Source organism: Epinephelus fuscoguttatus, linkage group LG13 (assembly GCF_011397635.1).
Source record: "Epinephelus fuscoguttatus linkage group LG13, E.fuscoguttatus.final_Chr_v1".
In the NCBI taxonomy this organism is placed as follows: Eukaryota; Metazoa; Chordata; class Actinopteri; order Perciformes; family Serranidae; genus Epinephelus; species Epinephelus fuscoguttatus.
This window is the reverse complement of record NC_064764.1, coordinates 36,769,739-36,795,459: the sequence shown is the minus strand read 5'-3', so window position 1 is coordinate 36,795,459 and position 25,721 is coordinate 36,769,739. Positions and strand designations below refer to the sequence as shown.

General features: G+C 41.1%; 2 protein-coding genes across 10 annotated transcripts in view; both read right to left on the bottom strand.

Moving 5' to 3' along the window:
• Positions 1-4,218, bottom strand: part of ttn.2 (titin, tandem duplicate 2) — a 249,401-nt gene extending 245,183 nt beyond the window's left edge. For all 9 annotated transcript variants that reach the window (XM_049594294.1, XM_049594295.1, XM_049594296.1 and 6 more), the window contains exon 1: positions 3,978-4,218. The gene's annotated coding sequence lies outside the window, so the exon portion shown is untranslated. The remainder of the gene's footprint in view (positions 1-3,977) is intronic.
• Positions 4,219-10,227: 6,009 nt separating this feature from the next.
• Positions 10,228-25,721, bottom strand: part of ccdc141 (coiled-coil domain containing 141) — a 36,761-nt gene continuing 21,267 nt past the window's right edge. Inside the window, exons 18-27 of the mRNA XM_049594316.1 lie at positions 20,323-20,463; positions 18,673-18,861; positions 18,405-18,588; positions 17,958-18,070; positions 16,748-16,960; positions 16,500-16,639; positions 15,556-15,775; positions 14,549-14,859; positions 12,401-14,368; positions 10,228-10,495 (exon numbers count right to left, since the gene is read on the bottom strand). Of these exons, the coding sequence (XP_049450273.1) occupies positions 10,240-10,495; positions 12,401-14,368; positions 14,549-14,859; positions 15,556-15,775; positions 16,500-16,639; positions 16,748-16,960; positions 17,958-18,070; positions 18,405-18,588; positions 18,673-18,861; positions 20,323-20,463 (3,735 nt within the window). The 3' untranslated portion in view covers positions 10,228-10,239. The remainder of the gene's footprint in view (positions 10,496-12,400; positions 14,369-14,548; positions 14,860-15,555; positions 15,776-16,499; positions 16,640-16,747; positions 16,961-17,957; positions 18,071-18,404; positions 18,589-18,672; positions 18,862-20,322; positions 20,464-25,721) is intronic.

Here is a 25,721-nt window from a genome sequence, read left to right as displayed (position 1 = left end):
GGTAAAGTAAGGTAAGGTAGATAAGACGTGGTGAGGTAAGGCAAGATAACATAAGTTACGATAAGCTCAGAAAAGACAAGATAAGGTAAGATACAATAAGATTAGATGTGGTGAAGTGAGGTAAGGCGAGGTAAGGCGAGGTAAGGTAAGGTAAGGTAAGGTAAACCTTTATTGATAGTTATACCCATAGTTATAACTCTAACATAAGAATGACAGTGACAGTGGTGCGATTAATGATGCAAAAATCACTGTCAAATAAACATAAAATATAATATGGTAAATTCTGACTATTTTATTATATAATTAGAACGATGGAAACTGAAGTTTGAACTTAAAAAGTGGTTAAAAACATCTGTTTGTGTTAAAGCTCCAACTGTGAGGCTGCACATAACAATCAGTTTTATTATTTACAGACCTGCTGATTATTTTCCTAATTTATTAATTGTTTGGTTAAAAAAACTGAATTAAAGACGTCCAAGATCTCAAATGTTTGTTTGTTTTTGTTTTGATTTTCCGTTTACAGCCAAAAAAAGATAAAAAGGTAGATACAAATATTTGACAGACTGGAACCAACAACTGTTGATCTTTATTATTCAACAAAAACTGATCACATTTTGTTTTCCTTTGTTCTGTAGGTTAAGATTCAATAAAGAAAACATTAAGAAGTTTGAAAGTTCTGGTCAAACTGAAGTGTGACGATGTCAGTATTAAATATGACGAAGTGACATCAGGGTGTTTTCTTGCTCTAATGTGTCGGAGTTTACTGATCCTTCATGAACTTGTGTTGGTCTGGTTGAACCTGCTTCGACCTACTTGGACCCATTTGGCATCGACTGTCTCTGATTGGCCCGTTAGCTTCCTGACTGAGCGTCACATCCTGTTTATTACGGAATATAAAAACACCTCTGACTGGTCTGAACGTCGTGCAGAGACTCACTGAGATGCTGAATTCACACAAATACAGACTGAAGACTGATTTTTAACTGTTTGTAAAAACTGTTTTATGTTTAAAATATTTCTAATGTTTGTATTTTTTGAAGTGTTTATTTTCACAGTTTCAGCCATCTATGTTTGGTAGTGTTTATTATCCAATAAACCGACTGATTGTTTTAAGTCATTTTTGAAGCCAAAATGAAAAACATTCTCTGGTTCCTGTTTGTCTGATATGGACATGATTGAGATACGTTTGGGTTTTGAATGTTAAGTTCATTAAAATGAGACCTGAATACGTCAGCTTGAGCTTAAGAAAATTTGCAATTTTGAAAATATTTTCAGACTTTTTTTACACCAATAGATTACTTTATGATATAGAAAAAGATCTCAATTTAATTTGGAAATTTAAAAACTAAATGTGCATTTTCTGGGATGGCTCTCTCACACTTTGGTACATTTTAATGATTTTTTTTCCCCTTAAAAAAACCCTTAAACAGTGGAGATAAAAGTAACATATGATGATCTGTTCATTCATCCAGTAAAAAAAAAAACAAATTTCAGGCAAATGCAAACATTTCAATCTTATTGAAACATTTTGGGAGTTAATAAAATGGACAAAATAAGGGCAACTTGAAATGTTGGGTTGTAAATCTTAAGTTTGTTTTTACCCCTTCAAAACCCTTAAAAACATTATAATTAATTATTCACTTATCTATTAAAAAATATCAACAAATATCAGGTGAATGCCTTAATTTGCATTTTGTAAATTTAAAGCTGTTTTCTCTACAAATCAAAAAGCCCTTTAAAAAACCTTAAATGCACTTATTTAGAATCCCTTAAAAAATTAATTTTTACAACTGAAAACATTTCTAACATTTAACTGATCATCAGAGGATCTGTCAAATATTCCATATTAGTGGGTAAATTAAGCGGAAGGTCAAATATCCTCAAAACCCGTTAATTTGTTAAGGGTTTTTTTTTTTTTTTTCAATGAGAATGATTTTAAGAGGTTTTTTTACATTCAACCCCCTAAAAAAAATAACTTTGTTTTAGATTAAGATGTTTGTGTGTGTGATTTAATTAAGGGCATTTTAAGGGATTTTAAGATGCTTCATGGTGACAGAAACTACAAACAAACAAACAAACAACCTCAGCGTTAAACAGCAGAAAACATTTAAACAACTTTATTTTTTTCACACAGCTGTGATCGCCACCACGTTTGGTTTGATTTAATCTATTTTCTCTGTGTAACTTTAAAGCCTTTGATAAATTAAGAATCCAAGTGTTGGCTACATGTTTCAGTGTCGAATTAATCTGAGAGTCCCTGAATGCCTCGTCAAAACAGATCTGGTTACAGTTAATCTTAACGTGATAATGACTCCACCACTGCATCTTCATCATCACTGAACATCATCTCAGCAGATTATTTTAAATCATCAAGTCATTAAAACGTGAGCCGACAAGTTTCAAACGTGAGCTAAAAGTGACCGAATGTCAGGGGAAATATGTTTACTAAAGCACTCATGTGAGGTACTTTCACCTTAAGTATTTCCATTTTCTGTTACTCTGAACTCGATACATCTACGTCCAAATCATACGATTGTCTTATTGAATATGATGAACTGTAGTTTGTAGGAGTTCAGCAATCCAATAATAATCATACACATAGTATAATAATGTTGCACTCTGAGTACTTAAATGAACTGTTCCTTTACTTTTCTCATAATACCTCTGAAATTCTACTTAAGCACAATGAACTTTTACATTGTAATGAAATGTTTTTACACTTTTAATATTATTATTAATAATTATTGTTATTAACAACTTAGTAAAGGATCTGATTTTTTATTCTATAGCCTTTTTAATCATCCACTCTGACTGTTTTTCTGTTTTTTATTTCTTTTATCTGTGTTCTGAACTCGTGTTTTTTACACTAGATACTTCCTTTTTATTTATTTTTCCATTTACATAGATTTTTTTTTCTATTTTAAATTTAGTCTGAAATTATCTTCCTCTCTAAAAGGACAAAAATATTTGTGTACAATGTTTAATAAGAAAGAAGGAGGTTTTATGATGTAACAAAAACCCAACAGAGGCATTTCAGTTGAAAAAATAAAAATAAAAAACAATTGTAGGACTCATATGAACAGGACTGTCCCATTAATGTCAACAGCTCAAATCATCATTCAAACCTCCTGTCAGCATTCAACTTTTAATCATTGTCTCAAACTGGCAAACCAGACTCAACATCTCATTATGAACATGATTCAGAGTTTCTCACAGTTTGAAAGTTTACTCTGGAGAAACATCAGACGTTTTTATATTTATTTTTCTCTCTCAGTTCTGATTTCAGCAGACTTTTGAAAGGAAAGATCATTGAAATGCAAAAATATTCAGATTTTGTGGCTCAGGTTTCTAAAACACTGAAAAATCAAATCCTTTATTCCAGTGATCACAGTGAGGAGGGAGCAGGACGATCGGGGTGGAAGTGAAAACCTGCAACACAAACTAAAGTCAAAGCTTCAGGATCAAACCTGTGACACAAATTAATTTATATCTTTGCAGATGAGCCGGAGCTCCTCCACTCACACCTAAAATAAACCTTAACGACAGACCAACAGCTGTTCACTCTCCTCCAAAATAAAAGCCTCAGAGAAGTGTCCCTCAGTGAGACGCTTCCTCCCCGCAATGCTCTCCTCCTCTGTGTAATGTAACGACACACACTAAAAATAACACCCCCTCCTCCACCTCCACCTCCTCCACCACACCTCAGTTTGACTGACAGTCACCATGTGGCACATAGCTGGAGGAGCAACTGATAGCCCTGCTGCTGATTCCCTTAAAAAGCCATCAGGCGTCCAGCTGAGGGTCCAGTCTGATGCTATCAGGGCTATTCTGGGAGACGTCCCATTATAACCTTCAACACAGCAAAAAGGCCCCAACACTTCCAAAAGTCCCTAAAAACTGCATCGAGTTTGGTCAGTGTGTGTGGTCAGCTGCCACCCGTCAGTCACAACACGTCCGAGAACTTTAAAGACACTTACTTGTGTGCACAAGGATGCCTAGGCTGCCCAGGGGAGGGCTGTCGTCAGGAAATCAAAAATCTCTTTATCCAGAAAGTTTAGTCACAGAATCCAGAAGGAGAAACGTTGAGCCTCGAAGGAACCCCAAACTCAAAAAAACAAAACTACAGTGAGAGCTGTAGTTTTGTTTTTTCCTCCTGACAGCAGTTCCTCCAGCCGAGGCGTCCAGGCCGGGAACGCTGACTCTGCTCAGAGCTGGCAGCAGGGCAGCGGGGGGCTTTATACCGCTCTGACATCACACGGGGCCGGCCTGCCATTGGTCAGCCTGCAGGGAATCATGGGAGAGCAGAGGAGACATTTTATGCAACTCGTCACACCTGTCAGTCGCTTTACTGCTCAACACTGAGAGAGATGCAGAGAAGATACTTTACTGGAGTAACGGTACTCATACCACAGCGTCAAAGTTAAAGTCCTGCACTCAGAACTTTACTGCAGTGAAAGTACTTAAAGTAGTTAAAGTAAAGTATGTATAGTACATTAAAGTGTCCCATGCTGTCAGATAAATGCAGAGCAGTAAAAAGTACAATATTTCCCTCTGAGATGGATGACCAGGGAAAAGTAACATATAATAAAAGTAGTTAAGAAAAAAATAAGTGCCTTAAATATGTACTGGATTTAACTTATGCAAAGTTTATTTTAGTCCGCAGTGACAGTGCTGATATTTTACGCCCTGATTCATCACTGCAGCTCAAAATAACATGAGACACCTGTGTGATGAGAACTGGGAGAAGAAGATTATATTTTATTAGTAAAATAATCCACACACTGTTAATCAGGTCCTGTTATCATAAATGCAACATCTCGGTCCGACAGACGTCATGAGTCATTAACTCCTCTTTACTTCAGCAGCAGAAACAGTCTGGTGTTACTTTAAAGTGTTTTGTATGACATATTCAGAGTAGTGACATCATCATCCAACTAAACAGCAAAATATATTCTATACTTTTTTTTACTCTTTTACTGTCTCGTAGTCACAGACACTTTCAATACTGTCTCATCTCATGTGCTACAAAGCAGCCTCCTTCATTCATGGTTCTGATGATGTCACTCGTCATTAACACCCCTGCTTCTTTCACATGAACACGCTCCTGGCTGGATAGGAAAACCCAGAGTTGACTGAACTAGTTGATAACCAGCTTTGTAGCACCGGTTATCCAGACAGACAATGTGACGGGTTAGTCAAGCCAGACGCCTGAAGCCAGTTCAACTTACCCAGGATATCTCCTTGTTATCTGGTGTGACTGACCCGTCACATTGTCCGTCTGGATAACCGGTGCAATGGTGATTTGTCCCGGTAAAAAGAGAACCGACTTCATAGTACTAAAAACCCAGAGTTAACCCTGAAGTTACCTCGCTAACCCCAAATCCTGCTTCGTAGTACAGACCTCAGAGGCCTGGACTTAAACAACATGCAGGTATCACTGAGTCTACATGACATTAGTACAGAGTATTTTCTGCTGTTTAGTTGGACGATGATGAAACTCCTCTGAATATGTCACATAAACACTTTAAAGTAAGTAAGTAACACCAGTCTGTTTCTGCTGCTGAAGTAAAGAGGAGTTAATGACTGATTATGTCTATCTGACCGAAATGTTGCATTTATAATAAGCCTCATCAGGACTTGTCCTCACACAGGTGTCTCATGTTATGTTGAACTGCAGTGAGGAATCAGAGTGTAAAATAACAACACTATCACTGCAAAATAAAATAATCTTTGCATAAGTTAAAATCATGTGTTTAATGTGTAAATAATCTGTTTGTTAGAAGCTCTAATATACAGGCTCCTCTTTTTTACCTGTCACTCCAGACTTTTGTCCATGGACACTTTTTTCTTCAGTGATCTGATTGGTCAGAGGTCGGGCTGTTGACAGGCTGTGATCTGATACTCTGAAGTTAACCTGATCCAGAGCAGGTTAACTGTTCAACTGTTCAGCATCAGTTACCATGGTGATTTATTCCAGTAAAAAGAGAAGAGAGTTAACCCTGAAGTTACCTCACTAACTCCAAATCCTGCTTCACAGTACAGGCCTCTGGTTAGTTATCAGAAAGGTTATGTTAATATATATATATATATCTATAAATGAGGCATCATCTAATTAAATATGCTCTGATTTGCATAAATTTCCAGAATAGATATCTAAACTAAAATAAGTCTAAATGTGTATTTTAGTTGTTTTCTTTTCACTAGTCTGTCATAAGACATGATATTGAAGCAAAATAGTCCGAAATCTGACACCTTTAACTAACTACTGATTACAGGTACCTTTTATATTTAGAAACGTTTTACTTTAACTACATGAAGCTGGAAATACCTGTGTACTTTTACTACTTTAGGTACATGTACATTTTTCAACAGTTTGTAAAGCACTTCTCAGAGACAATGATAAACACTCAAACTAGCATGAATAACACTTAATGAACAAACTTTAACAAACTGAACATGAGCTGTATTTAAATACAAACAGAAGGTAAATTAAAACACTGATTCTAAGAGCAGTATTGACTCCTCAGGATGGACTGTCATTAATAAGCTGCTGATGATGATACAGATGTTCTCACCTGTCAGTGGGTCTGAACTCCTGCTGTCTGTCGGCATACATTAGCCATCAAGCTAACATTAGCTTTAGCTCTTCAAGCTAGCTCCTTTGGTGTACTTTAGGAAAAAACTCACTTTAAGGGACAAGTTTAAAATAGTTTCTCTACCTGTTAAGCAGCAGGGTGATAAGATGTGTTGCAGTGATGTCACGGGTGTCTTCTGTCCACCCGGAATGATCAAATGTTGGTCTGGCCGAAGCTAACGGTTAGCTAGCTGAGTTTCCTGCAGGTGGCGCTAGCTAACGTTAGCGCGGCAGACAAGAGGGGAGGAGAAGAGCGGTGCAGTCCAGACAGATATTAAATTTAAACATTGTTCTTGTTTATGACAAACTTTATATTGATCCGGACAGAAAACAGACATTTGTAGAACACAAAAATACACACACACAAAATATGTAAACTGCTGCTGTATGACAGGTCTTGAATTAGAGTTTAACTTTTCCGCCATTTTGCGATTTGCGAGGGAAACGCTATGTGGACGTAAGGCGTGGTGACGTCACGTAGTTCAAGTTGATGAGACATCATATTTTTTTTTTTAAATGATTATTGATTGCAAAAACAGTTTATTTTGAATCTCTATTTTAGATCTTTATATCCTCTTTATTTAAATTTTATCTTTATTTTTTGCCACACACAACTGAAAATAGAAATTACACACTATTGAAACATTACAGGGGTTGAAGAAAGTAAAGCAATGAAAACAATTGAAATTTGTAAAGCTTTGTATACATAGATACCCCTAAGTATACATGTTTTTGGTCTTTTTGTTGTTGCTTTGTCCTTTTTTGTTTTTGGTTTTCTTTTCCAATTGTATAACTAGCTTTAGTTAAGATAACTGTATGCATTGAGCCTGATTCAATTAAATATATGATATATATGTTCATTCTTTCATTCAGTTCCCATAACCACTTATCCTGTTGGGGGTCGCTGAGGTGTGCTGGAGCCTATCCCAGTTGACACTGGGTGAGAGGCAGGGTACACCCTGGACAGGTCACCAGACTATCACAGGGCTGACACATAGAGACAGACAACCATTCACACTCACATTCACACCTACGGACAATTTAGAGTCACCAATTAACCTGCATGTCTTTGGACTGTGGGAGGAAGCTGGAGCACCTGGAGGAAACCCACGCTGACACAGGGAGAACATGCAAACTCGGCACACAAGGGCTCCTCCACCCTGGGGTTTGAACTCTCAACCTCCAGGGTTCAAACCAGGAACCCTCTTGCTGTGAGGTGACAATGCTAACCACTGCACCACCATGGAAAAATAAGTTCTTGTACATAGTAAACACAATGTAATAAATGACATAAATGGTGTAAAGGTTTGTACATTCACGCTCTGTTCAATGTAGAATTGTACAACTAGCATTTTTTTCAGTTTATCCTCTACATTCTGGCTCATTGAGATTTTTCTGCTCGCTTGTTCGAAGAAATAACCGAGGAAATTATTACAAATAATATAAACAACAATTAATCTGCATAGATGCTACAGTTTGTGAGAATTTGGGGAAATGCCCAATATTAATGTCATTAATGTTTGTGAACATAATTGTACCAATTTTAGCGAGCAGTTATAGCTCACACGCTCGTATTTATCACGTGGTATTCAGATGTAACAGCTGACTGTTTGTAAATATAATTTTGAATCAAACTGTAATTTCTGCTGTATGACTGACTTCAGCTACAGTGTTTACATGTACCTCTGGTTGGTTGGTGATGATTAAAGCTCCCAAACTGCCACCACACCGACTGCAGCTGATGACTCTGAACAGTTTATTTTGAAATCAAAAGGTTCTTTTGAACAAAACTGAACTGGATATATATGATTAAATACAAACAGGACAGCGGACACACGACTGATTCATTTCTTTATTTTAAAGAAGAACAAACAAAAAGTAAACCAGTCCAAACAGGATGAGACCTGAAAAAAAGACCTTTGCACGTTTTAATTGTCTTATATTTCAATTATTCTCTACATAAATACGTACAATTAGTTAACTGGTGGAGAGCACATAAATTGGACATTATCTCTGGAGACCACCTTAAACAATTACTTAATCTTTGACAGCTTAATTTTCTGTAATATAGCCTAGTGTTGAGGAAGATTGAAACCTGCATTAAAACCTAATGAATCCCCCAAAACCCTTGCTTATTATCTAATCTACTAACACTGACATTAATATTAATATAATATTAAAAATGCACAAAAACCATCAGGAAACCCTAAATTACTGGACTGAGGCTGAGACATTTTGAGTAAGAATTAATCTGTCTTAAATTGGGATTTAAGGGAAAACTTACACCTGTTAAGTTTAAATGATTCACAGCTCAAACACGTCATTACGACTTTAACAGTTATATTCTACGGAGAGATAACAGATCAGCATTTTCCACTGCGGGACATAGAACCTTTTACTGTTGGTAAACAACATGGTGGGGTTTTTTTGGTGGGTGGGGCTTAGCTGGAGGCAAAAAAATTCTCCACAGACATTAGCTAGCGCCAGCTAGCAAGTTCTGTTGGCTTGTTTTAGACAATGGAGGAAGATGATGTGAGTGGTGCGTTCAGAAATAGGCTACTCATTCTGAGTGTCAGAGTGTACTCTGACACACACTGGACCGTTTGTAAATTCGTAACTCTGTCTGAACGTACCGTTCAGTTATCCAGAGCACCGCACTCTCAGAGCAGCAGAACTGTTGGTTCATTCATGTAGAAATATAACACTCTGTTTCTTCCACCAACAGGGCTCTCATTTTAGTGTAGAGCGTCAGACTGAATTTACCAACGCACCATGTCAGGTCACTCTCTCTCCGGGACCGCCAGTGTTACTTGAATAAGTAAACACTGACCAGCGGGACCAGACTGGCCGACCCGTATGCTCTCACTCAGTGGATGGATGATGTCACAGGAAGCCAATCTTACAAAGGAGGACCACACTTGTTTGTTTTGCTATGGAAGCTAATGTGCTAAAAAGTTAGCGTTCCAGAGAAATCCAATCTTCCTCTTAATCCCTCCCCAGTTTCTGATGAGGTGGACATGATAACCCTTAATACACATAACCTTATTCATCCCTACAACAGGAAATACTTTTTCCCTAACCTGATATGAAGTGTGCGCTGCACATGTGAGTATTTTTGATGATGGCCTCCGTCCAGTCCTTTGGTCTTATCACATTTAACCATCTTTGTTTTTGTTGATGGGCAGTGGCGGCTGGTTTTGAGCCATGACTCCTTCTATTCTGGCTCCCAATAACACAACAAGACAACATTTTAAGACTCCTGTGTAGCCTACAGCCCTGTGGTGGAGAGGCAGCTTTAGCTCCAGATAATGAAATTATATTATAGTGACATCAATCCTAAAAGGGTCAATAAACAACCTGTAACTTCACATCATGAGTTCTGGTCAGCTGGTCTGGAGTCAGTCTCCTTCACTGAAGTGATGCTGAGGTTTGAACGTCATGATGTGTAAATGTAGAGGAAAAATAATTTGTGTTCTGTCCCACAGTTGCTCTCGCCCTCCAAACACACAGGACAGAACCTTCCACAGAACCAGAGACTCATTGGTTCAGGTTCTGGTAGAGCTCCAGGTTTCAGGTGGTTCAGTTCCCACAGTAGAAAAGAATCATCAGAGTAGAACCAGGTAGAGCAGCCAGAGCAGAACACACAGCGTACCGAACCAGCTCTGCCAGTCCTCACTGATGATGTCAAACACTTCAGCCACTAGCCATTTATCACTGCTGTCTTTACGTTCAGCAGCCCGGGCCTCGTACAGCCCACCATAGGAGTCCAACACCTCGGGGTTAAACAGGAAGTGTTTCTCGTCCTCGCAGGAGAGCAGTGCTCGGCCTGGGCCCGTGGCTGACACCTCTTCGTCTTTACACCTGAATGATGACAGGAAGTCAGACAGCTGGGGCACATGATGAGACGCCTTGTTGTCACAGTATTAGTCCTGTTGTGTTACAGGAAACCTGCCTGCATCACCAGACAGCCAGACTAAAGAATTGTGGGTATTACTTCTGTGGAGAACTGATATAGTGATGTGCAGCTGTTTGTATTTCAGTGTTTCACTACTGTCACAAACAAAATAAAACTATTAAAGGAATCACAGAACACACTGTTAACTCACAAACTTATTGGTTAATAATAATTAAGTGAAAGTCAGAAAGTCAAACAGTGACTTAAAACAATGATAGTTATCAAACTGCAATAAAACATGAACACACACTTTAAAATGTCACTTCATCTCCAAAACTACATTTAAATTATAAACTGATGGTGACATCTGGACGTCAATGATCTTGTACGAAGGTCAGAGACAAACTAAGTTTAGGTGATGTAACATTTTGAATTAAATAGTTGGATCAACCAATCAGCTTGTTTGAGATTTGGAGCCAAAAACAATGAATGAAAACTTCGAACCACTGGAATACAAATTGTGTGTGGCAAACAAGCTAACATCAGTTAGTACCTGCTAGCTAATGTTAGTGCGACTTCCTCTTAAAAGCATGGCTCTAAAGCCTGTTAGCATGTTAACATCTTTTTTTTACGAGCGTCTGTTTAAATATTGTTCTATTGTTTGGTCTAAGCAGTAATAGACTCTTTTACTGTTAGTAAACAGTATGATGTTTTTTGGTGGGCGGAGCTTAACTGAAGGCAAAAAAATTCTCTATAGACATTAGCTAGCACAAGCAATTTTTTTTGGCTTGTTCCAGACAATGGAGGAAAATGACGTGAGTGGTACGTTCAGAAATACCCATTTCGAGTGCCAGTGTGCACAAAATGGACAGTTCGTAAATTTGTAACGCTGTCAGAATGTGCCGTTCAGTTATCCAGAGCGCCGCATTCTCAGAGTGTCAGAGTGCTGTCTTGACACTCTGTCTTGGGAGATGGAGCAGCAGAGCGTCAAGCGGAGTGAATGTGTGATTAACTTAACTGTTCATTGATTCATGTAGAAATATAACGCTCTGTTTCTTCCACCAACAGGGCTCTCATTTTAGTGTAGAGCGTCAGACTGAATTTACCAACGCACCATGTCAGGTCACTCACTCTCCGGGACCGCCAGTGTTACTTAAATAAGTAAACACTGACCAACGGGACCAGACTGGCCGACCCGTATGCTCTCACTCAGTGGATGGATGATGTCACAGGAAGCCAATCTTACAAAGGAGGATTACTTTTGAACACTTTCCTCCAGTTTGTTTTGCTATCAAAGCTAACGTTAGCTAATGTGCTAAAAAGATAACGTTACGGAGAAATCCAATATTTGTCTATTGGGCGAACGCTCTTGCAGATAGGCGGCTGTCAGGGTGCTTACTGCGCAGAGGTGTGAAAGCAGCTTAATAACAATCAATTTCTGGAAGTTGGATACAGAACCTTTAAGTATTATTACTATGTGGATGAGTACAGGACAAATGTTTCAATCCCTTACACCTGCATTAGCATGAGTCCTGGTTGATTTCTTCATCATTTCATCACTTATAAGGCTGTCCTCAAAGTGGAGTACAAACCACCATGTGGAGAGCAATTGTAGTGCAGGTTTACATCACTAATGCACAGCAGATAGCAGGAAAGTGACAGGAAAATACAGCTTGTTTGCAAGCTCTCCAGAGACTGTTAGTGAACTATGTATTTCAGTTTAATGCAGACACAAAAGAAGAAGCTGGGTACAGTCCCCAAAGATCAGGGTCATGTTACTGCAGGTGTAAAGGGTGCCTCAAGGTTAGTTGTGTAGTTAATAATTTAATTAATCTTCTGTATTATTGTGGAGCTGGTTATATGCTACCCACCAGGTGAGCGTGGGCTCTGGATGTGTCGTCACCTCCACCTCTAGCGTCACTGGAGAGCCCTCCATGACGGTAGCTCTAGACAGGGGCCTGGTGAAGCAGGGAGGTCCAGGTTTAGAGGCTTTTCCCTGGGGAAGAGACTCTGCCTGTCCCTGGGGAAGAGGAGGAGGAGGAGGAGCAGGAAGGGGAGGCCATTGGATCTGAGGAGTAAGTCTGATTTCCTCACGGATGGCCACGGGCTGACAAATGTTTGGATCTTGCTCTGGAGTTAGTAGATGGGATGGAGAGGAAAGGGGTGTGACATGCAGATTAGCCTGCTGAGCCAAAGCTTGGGTCTGTGGTTTGGGCTGAGGAGGAGCAGCAGGCATGGCGGTGCTGCTGGGAGTCATGCCAGAGTCATGCACACACTGCTGGGTACAGGTGGAGGTCAAGGACTCTTGGAAGGAGTAGGCTGTCTGGTGGCTCTGCTTGCTCCTGAATATATCACTGTTGGTGATGGTGCTGCTGGATTTGTTGATATTGCTGACACTGTTTGGCTCTGGGGGAATGGGAGCATGGACCTCAGGTAGACCCCCACTATCCTGGGAGAAGGGGCTTAAATGCTGGGACCTGAGATTGCTGCTAGCCTGTGGCCAGGTGCAATGACTGTCTGGAGGGAAGGACTGAGAATAAACGCTTTGTTGGGTGACTGTAGTAGCTGTGGCAAGGCTGCTGCTTTGGGGCATGAAGACTGAGGATGTTTCTTTGCTGGTTTGTGAGGAAGGTCCATCCTGATCAAGGCCACTCTTGGAATCTGGGTAAGACGGTAAAAGATCTTGAGGGAGGCTTGTGGTGGTTTGGACGCAAGTTGCAGAGGATTTGAGGAGTCCGGTGTCCCAAGTCTTGTCTTTGTAGAGAAAAGAGTCTGTGAGGCTCTGAGCAAACCCTTTGACTTGGGGGACTTGATCAATCTGTGGCAAGATCTTACACTGGGATAAGGGGCTGCTGCTTCCCTTTGGCAATGTGCAATGACTATCTAGAGGGGAGGGTTGGCAGGAAATAGTTTGTTTAGTGACAGAAGTGGCTGTGATGAGGCTGCTGTTTTGGGGAAAAATTGAGGATGTTTCTTTGCTGGTTTGGGAGGAAGGTCCATCCTGATCAAGGCCACTCCTAGATTCTGGGTAAGACTGTGAAAGATTGGTGTCTTGAGAGAGGGATGTGGTGGGTTGGATGGAAGTTGCATGGGATTTGAGGAGCCCAGTCTCCTGACTCTTGTCTTTGCAAAAAACAGTGTCTGTGAGGCTCTGAGCAAATTCTTTAGCATTAGGGACTGGATCAGTGTTTGGAAAGTTGTGATGACTGTCTGAATGGGAGGACTGGAAGTAAATGGGCTGCTGGGTAACTGTACTGGTGCTGGTGTTGGTGGGACTGACACTTTGGGGTTTGCAAGCTGGGGATGTTTCCTTCCTAGTTTGGAAGGAATTCATGTCCTGATTTAGGTCACTCTCCTGACAAATGGAAGTGCCAGATTTGAGGGACCTAGTGTCTTGTGAAGGTTTCTTGTCCTTGTGGAGATCAGGGTCTGAACCATTAGAGTGCTGAGGACAAAAGGTGGACTGGGGCAGGGTGGTGCTATGATTGATCTTTGCAAGCTGGTGAATGGGACCAGCCTGTGGAATGGTCTCATCAACGTTTTGGGTGATCTTACCCTGAGTAACTGCACTCCTCTGAGGCTGGTTGTCCTGGATGTTGTGCTCCTTTAATAAGGAATCAGTTTGTGGAGGGCTCTTCTTCTCAGGGACATCTCTGTCTTTGTTAGAACAACTCTGAGGAGTGTTGCTCTTGTGGGCTGGGTTAGATCCAGAGGGGAAGCTTGGTTTGGGGTCGATGGTCTTTCCAGTCTTCAAAATGCTGCACAGAGTGCTGGTGATCATGTTAGGAGGAGGTACTGTCAGTGGACTCTGGGCAAATGAACTGGACTCTGATCTGAACCTGTAACACACACAGCAGGAACAAACGTTGAGTTTAAAAGTGGTCTTTGTTGCATGTCCAAATTTTCCTTTTCCTGCCTCTTGTCCTACGCCACTATTAGATCACCCATTAAGGGGGATCTGTACTGAACCTCTATAGTTTTTGACAAAATGTTCCCAGAATTATAGAAACAGTACGGACCTGGTACTGCTGTGACGGCTGGTCGGAGGAGTTGGACAACTCTGGCTGGACTCTCTCCGTTGTCGGACTGCACCAGTGCCAGTGTGCTCTGGCTGGTGGCTGTACTGGTTGATGTGGACGCTGTGGGAGCTGAAACAGAAGCCTTCCTCAATGTCTGACTGAACCATGAAGGACTCTGGCGTCTCTGCCAGTGGCGGCAGGGAAATGTCATCAGGTGACACACAATCGTATTCGTCATTAGAAAGAGAATCCTCAGTCATGGCTTCCTGTTGCTGAAGCTCTGCCTCCAATAGGCCTCCTGCTGATGCATCCTAGGAAAAAAGGGTCAAGTATTAACTGCTGCTGATATTTTAACACTCACTGCAACAGGAACAGGGATTTTTGCAGACTTTGTTACATTTTTTTTGTCCATACTATATCTGATTCAACAGTTTGTGCGCTAACTCAAATTCCCTCACTGAAACAGCTAAACTAACATCAGACAACAAAGAAGAAGAGCAGTAAGACAAGTAAAACAAAATGCTAAAATAACAAGACAACCAGAACATTACAGTACAACAGTACAATAATTTGGAGCATAGTAGAAAACAAACCCAAAATGGGTTAAAAAAAATCAAGGGCATAGACTACTTTCTCATAATTTAATTTTAGCCATTTTTCTTAGCTAAAGGAGGTATCATTTTACCATGCTGGAACCTTAAATATAACTCAAGCAGACTTCTCTATATTGCAGGGAAAACAACCGAGTGAAAAGGCGGGACAAACAAAAGAAGTTCAAGCTTTGATTAATTTAGTTACAGGAGCTCTTAGCTAAAGAGTTGGGCAACATTTTACAGTCACTAGGATTAATGGGAACATACAATCGTGTATCCTCTGCACAAACACTAAAATTACATCAGTATATTTGAAACATGTGGCCTGGTAGCAGGATGTAAATGGAAATCAAAGAGGATCTAAAACCGAGCCCTGGGGGACGCCACATGAAAATGAACTCTTTGATGATTAACCTGAAGCGGTGTCATGTTTGAAGCATGCTGCGCCTCCTTCCTCTGAAATTCCCTCTGGATGTCTGAGAATGATGGGCCAATCACACATGGAGGGGGCGTGGCCTCAGTGGTGGCAGGCTGTGATTGGCTGTGTATGGCGTGGACCCGTCGGTTGGCCTCTGCTGGGGAGCAGGAGAGGCTGAAGGTATGGGTGGAGCAGTAGGAAGAGGCAGAGTATTGTCTGAAGGAGAGACAACACGATGAAAATTACTTGTACAGTTCAGGGTTTCATACAATGTTGTTGTTCTATGAACAAATAAAATGATTACAACTTCGATTTTGGGGGACTCAGAGGTGTTCCCAGGCCTCCTACCAGTGGGACATGTCCAGAACATGTCCAGCAGGAGGTGCTCAGGATGCACTCTGATCAGATGCCCAAACCCCCTCAACTGAACCCTTTCAATGTGAAGGAGCAGCAGCTCTACTCTCAGCTCCCTCTGGATGTCCAAGCTCCTCACCCTATCTCTAAGGCTGTGCCCAGACATCCCACAGAGGAAACTCATTTCAGCCACTTGTATCCAAGACCTCATTCTTTCAGTCACTACACAGAGCTTATGACCATAGGTGAGGGTTGGGACGTAGTTGGACCAGTAAATCGAAAGCTTTGTGCAGCGCCCGCATCACTTCAGATGCTGCGCCAAACCACCAATCCATCTCATGCTCCATTCTGCTCTCACTCATGGACAAGACCCCAAGATACTTGAACTCCCTCGGTTGGGGCAGTAACTCTCTCCCAACCCGAATTGAATTGGCACAGTTTGGTATAAATATTCATGTGTCCCAGAGGAAGAACCATAATGACTTTAACGGTTCTCTGACTTTTGTATTGTGATAAAATGTGTTCATTGTTTATGTTCCCCAGAGGATGAATCATAATGACTTTGGTGATCCTTCACTCAGTGTACCTGTTTTCAGCAGCCTCCTGACTGCGGATCTTCTGTGATGGAGGCTTCCTACTGGCTGTGGTCTCCCTCTTCACGTGAACCTCCTTCCCATCATGCTCGGTGGTCAGTTCAGGGGTGTGACCTGTTTCCTTCAGCTCATACTGACAGCACAGAACAGAGTCAGATGAGCTGATTATAAGATATATCTTTCACATTTTTTATAACCTCTTTATTGCAGGTCTTATTGTAAATGTTTAAATGATTTTTACCATGTCAGGTGCCTCCTGTGTGCTGCGGTTATCTGTCTGCTCCTTCTGCTTTGTCTTCCCTTTTTCATTTAACTTCTCTTTTTCCTCATCTTTCTCTTCATCTTCCTCTTCATCTTCCTCTTCATCTTCGTCTTCGTCTTCATCTTCGTCTTCATCTTTCTCTTCCTTTATCTCTTTCTCCTCGTCATCCTGCTGCTGTTTGAGACTCTCCAGCTGTGACATCAGTGCACATTGCTGATCTTGTTATTTTTATCAGTATCTACAGAATGTTTTTATGATTTTTTGCCTTACAACATTTAATCAACGTAGATTTAAAGGAATAGTTTGGATCTTTTGAAATGGGGTTTGAGGTACTGATCCAGAGTAGTAGAGGTCAGTCGGCACGCCTACAGTTTGGAGAAGGAGACAGGAGTACAGACACACAAGCTATTCAGTGTACTGCTGTGGATGGAATAAGCAGCAAAATGTATTTTAGACACCTGAAGATATCAATATCATTTCAAGTGTACACTGTATTTTGAATATTTTCAGTGCTTTACCTTTCTGTCAGACAGCGATTTCTGATGGCAAACTGAAGCTGTTATATCACTTTCTACAAAGCCAGACTCCATTGAGAAAAACAGTGATTTAACAGTGCTGAACACAGGATCTGCAAGTGTGCTGCTGCTTCGATTATTTAGTTAGTTAGTGTTATTGTGTGACTCTGGTGTTTTAAAGGGTTAGTTCAGATTCATTCAAGTCACACAATTACGCGAACAAACCAGCTGATCAAAGCAGCAGTAGGCCAGCAGCTCCTGTGTTCAGCTACATTGAATTACTGTTTTCTTAATGGAGTCTGGTGGCTTTGATGAGCTGTCTGACAGCAAGGTAAAGCAGTGAAAATACTCGCGATATAGCTTACATTTAAGCTGATACTGATTTTTTCATCGGCTAAAATACATTTGATTGCTGACCTGTCCACAGCTGTACATTGATCAGCTTCTGTGTAGTAGTACATCTGTCTGCTTCTCCAAACTGGAAGGTATGCTGACTGACATCTACTGTAGGTAAAACACCGACTCTGGATCCACACCTCATATAGACCCACTTCAAAAGATCTAAACTACCCCTTTAATGCGGCAAAAGAAAAATAATCTTTAACATCAACATGAAAACAAAGTGATCTGAATTACTCCCAAATATAAAATGAGTGTGTACAGTGTTCAGTTACCTTCAGTTTGGCCTCCAGTTTCATCAGTCCGTCACTCAGCTCTCTGATGGACTCCACCATCTCTGAGTGTTTACCGACCGTCTTCTCTATGTACCTCCGCCCTTCCTCCACCCCTATAACACACACAGTTTAAATAATGAGGTAAATGTGCTGGATCAGTGGTTGAAATGGTAAATTAATCATTTTGATAAAAGATTCAATAGCACGGTTACTAAATTGACCAAACCAATCTAAATACTGATTGTATGAACTACACTCTAACGCTTAACACTTTAATGGTGTTAATTAACGTCCAGCTGAAGTGTACACAGTGGGAATATGACAGACGTTCATCTGACAGGACTCAGGAGGTACATCTGCTAAAAACAGTGTAGTAACAACTCGATCACACAGCTTCCAGGTTTATCTGCCATTTCAGAATAAAAGCATCTCTTCCTTTGTCCTCACCGTGCAGCCTGACAGCCAGCTCAGTGATCTGACTGATCCTCTCCTCCTGCTGAGGAACCGTCGGCCACACGAACTTCTCAAACTGTCGGTAGAGAACAGAGACAGCTTCTGTGCTGCGACACTCTGAGGAAAACTTCCCGACGCGAGCGATGGTCGCACTGGCGTCCTCACACCAGAACTGATACTGTAGATATAAACAACATGTTAACAACATGCAGATCATAATTACAAACAAAAACAGCCACTCAACTAATAATGATTGAATCACCTCCTCCATGGCCTGTTGCAGCCTGCAGGTCATCTCCAGTGTTTTTTGGTGTTCGCTGACACTTCGCTCAAACTCTCCCATCTGTCTCTGCAGTTCGTTGATGGTGTCCTCCGCCTCCCTGGCCACACCCCCATCCTTGACCTCTGACCCCAGCCGGGCTGTCACTCCCTGCAGACGTTTCCTGAGCGCCTGCAGAGTCAGGAAGAGTTGCATGTAAGTTCTTCATGTCATTTATTACATGAAAGTCACATGTAAGGTCACAGAGTCAGGTATTTTGTCACCCATCTGTTTTTATGTAACCTTATAATATTTGTGCAAAACAAACCTAACCCTGGGTTGGACCCTTTTGCCTTCAGAACTGCCTTAATTCTTGGTATCATAGATTCAACAAGGTGCTGGAAACATTCCTCAGAGATTTTGGTTCATATTGACATGATGACATCACACAGTTGCTGCAGATTTGTCAGCTGCACATCCATGATGAGACCTCCCGTTCCAGCACATCCCAAAGGTGCTCTATTGGACTGAGATCTGGTGACTGTGGAGGCCATTGGAGTACAGTGAACTCATTGTCATGTTTGAGATGATGTGAGCTTTGTGACATGGTGCGTTATCCTGCTGGAAGTAGCCATCAGAAGATGGGTACACTGTGGTCATAAAGGGATGGACACGGTCAGCAACAATACTCAGGTAGGCTGTGGTGTTTAAACCATGCTCAGTTGGTGCTAAGAAAATCTCCCCCACACCATTACACCACCAGCAGCAGCAGCCTGAAGCGTTGATACAAGGCAGGATGGATCCAAGCTTCCATCTGAATGTGGTTTTTCCAATCTTCTATTGTCCAGTTTTGGTGAGAAAACCCGTGTGAATTGTAGCCTCAGTTTCCTGTTGTTAGCTGACAGGAGTGGCACCTGGTGTGGTCTTCTGCTGCTGTAGCCCATCTGCTTCAAGGTTGGACAAGGTGTTGTTGCTTCAGAGATGCTCTTCTGCACACCTTGGTTGGAACCAGTGCTTATTTGACTTCCTGTTGCCTTTCTATCATCTTGAACCAGTCTGGCCATTCTCCTCTGACCTCTGGCATCAACAAGGCATTTTGGCTCACTGGATATTTTCTCTTTTTGGAACCATCCTCTGTAAACCCTAGAGATGGTTGTGCTGAAAATCCCAGTAAATACTCAGACCAGCCCGTCTGGCACCAACAACCATGCCACGTTCAAAGTCACTTCAATCACCTTTCTTCATCATTCTGATGCTCGGTTTGAACTTCGGCAGGTCGTCTTCACCATGTCTACATGCCTAAATATTGAGTTGCTGCCATGTGATTGGCTGATTAGCTATTTGCGTTAACGAGCAGTTGAACAGGCACATCTAAGAAAGTGGCAGGTAAAATGTATGTTGTTTGGCACCATAACAATTGATAAACAGTACATCTTCTCCTGAATCGTAGAAATCTTTAAATCTGATTCTGAAGACTTCATTACACAAAATGTTACATGAAATTTGGGGTTTTGAAAGGTTTTTTTTGTCATTTTGCTTTTATTGGATGGATAATAGCAGCGAGTTACACAGGAAACAGACAAAGAGAGAGGAGTATGGAATAAAACTCTGGGATGTGGCATGCACCTTAACCGGCGATCCCCCAAACCTCACCTGCAGCTTCTCCTCGTACAGCTCCACCTGCTGCAGCTGGTTCCTGACAGCCTTCATGTTCCTCATCCTGTCGTTTCTCTTCAGGTAGTTAAACCTCAGGTTGCTGAAACGCTTCTTCAGCTCCTTAAAGGAGTCACGAAGCTGAAAATTAAACATGAGAAAATCCATCAGGTTGACGAAAGGAATTTAAATTTAAATTTAATTTAAATGGCTAGTTAGGTAGACAGATCTGTTGTGCAGCAAGCAAATACTTTAGGTCCCGATCACACAGAAAGCGTTTTGCAGATTGCAAAACATGAAGCGCCGCATTGCTTTTTTAAAAAATTGAATGCCACGAGTGAAAAAATGTCTGCTGCGCCTTTTTATTGTTGCCAGGCAACCAGCCAGTCACCTCCTTACCCTAACCTTGCCGTGTAATCATTAATTAATTAGTTAGTATCTAGTTCCTGACATGTTGAGGCAGTGGGTACTGTCTGTAGCTCTGGTTGAGGGTGAGAGGCTGTCAGCAGATAAACAGAGATCTGTGTGGGTACATGAGACCCTAAAAAAGAGGCTGGATCATGGGGAGTACCACCAGTTGGTCCAGGAGCTTCTCCTCCATCATTGACGTTTCCAGGCATATTTTAGGATGACTCAGTTTGACAACCTGCTGTCTATCATCGAGCCGTATAGCTCTGGGTATCCAGCAACCTCTACCACCAGTTTCTCCTCCATTGTTTACCAACTGTAAACTTGCTGTCGTGACACCACAGAAGGCCGGCCTCTCAAATCATCTGATTGGATAATGGGAAAAACAACAAGGAAAAAAGAGATGACGTGGGCGCTTTTCCACTTTAAGTTGAAGTTTCTTCAGATGGAGACATTCAGAACACTGGCAAAAACGGCAGTCATTCAGAGTGCAGAAACTAAGGCACGTCACAACACAAAAACAGTGAGCAAAAAGCTTCATTCACAATAAAAAAATTACAAAAAGGCACCTCCAGCTGCTAAAACACTTACTGTGTGATCAGGGCCTTACTGTGTTGAGTCGTTGGATTCTTTATGTGTGTATAGTACTGTCAGGTGGTTGGCCTGAAATATATCATTGAAAAATATCGGATGGATTGCCATTTTGTACACACGGTCATGTTCCCAAGAGGATGAATCTTACTGACTTTGGTGATTCCCTGAATTCTCCTCTAGTGTCATCATGAAGATAATGTTTTTTGTTCTGAGACAAATGTCTCAACATCTGTCGGATGGATTATGGTGAAATGTGGTTTACTGTTCATATTCCCTTAGGATGAACTTTAATAACGTGTGATCCTCTGACACTTCATCTAGTGCCATCATGAGGTCAACATTTCCTGCAAAAAAGACATTCACATCCAATTTAAAAACATAAAACGTCAACCTCATGGTGGTGCTAGTTGAGAAGCTACTATGGTACATCATCTGGGAACCAGAGTCGTTAACATATTTCACTGAAAGCCAAAATATTAACCTGCTGGTGGCGCTAGAGCTAAAGTGACAGAATCCCAGACAGTAGGATTCATCCTCTGGGGAACATGAATGTTCAGTTTCATGACAATTCATCCAAAAGGTTTGAGACATTTTACTGAAAACTGAAATGTGAACCTCATGGTGGCACTAGAGATGAATTCAGGGGATTGCAGAATTCAGTAATAATCATCTTCTGGGGATCATGAATGTCTGTAAAAAAAAAAAAAAACAATGTATGGCAATCCGCCAGATTGTCGATGTTTTATTTGAAACACTGCTACCATTACAAAGATGCTGCTAGCATGGCTAAAATAGTTTTTCACATTACATTTTGCTGTATACAGCCTTTATCTTCTGTCAGAGATGTTGTATATGCACTCTGCTCAGCTTGGTGTTGATGTAACTGTAAGTCGATGGAGCTTTGATGAGATTATTTTTAGAGCAGGAGGGTTTAAATCCAGAGAGACATTTCTGCCTCTAACAGGAGGAACAGCGGTGTCAGATGGCTGATCTGTCAGCTGAGGACAGCTGAGAGAGACTGAAGCAGTCAGAGACACTGCGGTCTATTGGTCAAACAGATGAAGACATTGAAATTAGAGGCTAAGGAGGTTGGACTGTTTTTCTAACATTGAGGTGAAGTGAGGTTCAAACGTCGCCTGGGGAAACCCTGGATTGAGCAACTGTGAGGAGCACTGAAATAACAAAGGTTACATGGAAGGTAACCCAAAAACTACCAGGAGGAAGATCCAATTAGTTTACCATGATGAGAACCATGAGGTACTTCAGAGATTACCATTAAGTACTACAAAGTATAAAGTACCCCAGACTATCAGGAAGTTTCATTTCTTACACTTATACAATTACATTAAAGTACCACAAACTGTCCTAATACCATAAATAACTACTAACAACCCCAGAAGAGCACGAAGTACCCCAAAAGAGCACTACAAAGTACTGTAAAATACGCCAAAGTATCATTAAGTATCTCAGAAGAACATAAAGCACACTGACCTAACCCAAAGGACCAAGAGACTCCAAAAGAGATTAACCATACAGCACCAAGAACAAAGTACCATAAAGTACCATAAAGTACCATAAAGTACCTATTAAAGTATCCCAGAAGATGAAACGGGGCAATGAACTACACCTAAGGACCATGAAGAACTCCAAAGAGATTACAGAAGAGTACGAGAAAGTATCACAAAGTAATATGAAGTATACCAGAGAATCATGAAGTAAACCAGAAGGTCATAAAAAAAAAATCATTACCTCAAGGGACCCCAAAAGAGATTATCATACAGTACCAAGAACTACTGCAAAGCCATGAAGTACACCAGTAGACCATGTATACCCAAAAGTACTGCAAACTGCAACAGTGTACCATGAACTACCTACAAAAGTATCCCAGACTACCATACAGGGCAATGGACTACATCTAAGGACCATCAAGTACCTCATAGAGATTTATTGCAAAGTACAAAAAAATGCCACAAACTATCATGAAGTATCCTGATGTATTATGAAGTACACCAGAATATGATGAGCCCTCCCCCCCCAAATGATTATGTAAATACCCCAAAAGTACTGTAAAATATCTCAGAAAACAATAAAGTACGTAAGTGATAACCACACACTATATATAGATAGATATACCAGTAGACCATGATTACCCAAAAGTACAATAAACTACCAAAGAATAACATGAAGTACCAGTAAAAGTATCCCTCCCTCCGTCCTTAGGACCCTCGCAGCGGAAAAGGACCCCCACCCCCGAAAAAAAAAACTTTAATGGAAAAAAAAAACAAAAACAAAAAGTAGCATGGACTAATTAAACAGTGCCGTGAAGTACCTCAGAGGGTTGTTGGTTCAAATCCTTGAACCAGGAGCACTAAAGTAACTGACGCTCCCAACAACCACCACAATGTACCAAAAAGTACCAGAAAGAATAACTATGAAGTACCAGGAAATACCAAGAGATAACTATGAAGTAGCATGACGTACACCCAAGGACCAAAAAGTACCCTAATGAGAGTTCTAGGAAGTAACACGAAGGATCTTAAGGTCTTTAAGAGATTATCATCATCATCATCATCATCACCATTATCAGAGTCCCTGGAAGTACTTCAAAGTATCAAGATCCCACAGTATCCTGTAGTATCCCAGTCAGTTGTTGGTACAAATCACTGAACTATCTGGGGAGAACTTAGTTTAATCTGTGTTTGGAAGACAAAAAAAGAAAAGCTATCAAGGAAATCATCTGTTACTTTCAGGATCTGGCAGGAAGTAACACAAGGAGATAACCATTAAGTAACTAACCCAAGGAGGCCACAAAGTACCCAATGGTACCCTGTAATATCCAAGAGATAATTACTATGTACCATTAAGTACCCCAAAGTACCCCAGCTTATCCTGAACTGCCGGGAAGATGACCATGAAATACTGTAAAATGATATGATGAGAGTACCCTGTAGTATCACAGATAGTCATAAAATGAAGACCCATAGAATACCCTCCCTGCTGTACCCACGGTGAACTCTTGGTACACAAATCTAATTCAGATATCTTTCAGAGTTCAGCTGGCGGACTCTGTGATGAAGTGATCCTCTGATGTTTGTTAATGACAACCAGAAACCCTCTAAATGTCTGCAGTGAGAATAACCAACCCACCAAGACACAAAAATAGAACCAGTCCTCAACAACAAGTTTGTTTTTAATGACGCCTCATCCAAACACAGATGGGTGTAGATCCCCTTCAGGTGATTCAGCGATATGCACACAAACAAGTCACTTCTTCTCTTTACCCCCGAGGTCACCCTTCATCCCTCCGACTGAGTGTTGATGGTGGAGTTAGTTGTGGTGTCCCATTACAGAACTTCTCAGCTTCACATTGTGAACAGTTAAGCCCTCCAACTGGAAATGGTTCCCCGCTGATACTGTCACACTTTGAGAAAAGTTCAAGAAAAACAGTCTTGGTGTGATGGTAGTATGCACTTTCAGTCAACAGCCATAAGTGCATACTACCATCACACCAAGTCTTCAGAGGCGCTCAGTCGTTGCCATAGGTACTACCAATCTTGAGCTCTTGATGCTGTAACTGATCTGAGTGTTTTACTGAATGTTTCTCATCATGAATCACATTAGCAATCTTTTTGAAACAAGAGAACTCACTACATGACCTGGTGAATTCAGTGGTGGGTAATCCATAATGAAATGGCCCAGTGGAGCGTTAAATGTAGCTCAACTTAACTGTGCATGTAAACGTACTGAGTGAGTCTGAAGTCCAGCTGCTCCTGCAGGTTTCACTGTGCTCCTGATACGCAGCACCAGGTGCATGATGGGAAATACCCAGTGGCTGACTCGGCCTGTATTTCTGATCTGACCCCCACCCCCTTGCCCATGCCTTTAGCAGCTGCTGCTCAGTGACACAGCAGATTGAACCAGTAGCACCAGTAAAGTTTTTACATTCTATGATTTAATTTTACTGGAGCCAGAAAATAATTTCAGCATCATGTGAAGTCAGTCAACACAAACACAGACCAGAAACAAACTACGACAGCCTGTGAGCTAACAGCTAGCATGATAGCCAACCTGGAACATGCTCCTGTAACCAGTCCGTCACGTAAGTTATCTAAACTAGCTGACGAGCTTGCTAAATAAGTCACAGGCAGAGTGTGTTTATCCCACGGACATATTTGTACCACTGAGTCTTATTGCTGCGTGAAGAGTCAGTCCATTTATCATTTCTGGAGCAGTTCATCCTCCAACAGGATGTTAAACACAAAGCTAACAGGCTACGATAGTTTGGACTCAGCATTTAATCAGTGAATTTGGCATTTCAACAAACTTGAATGTGACACTAAAAATTTGCCTTGAGGAAATGTTCAGTATTAGCTCCACTGACAGACAATTCACTCCAC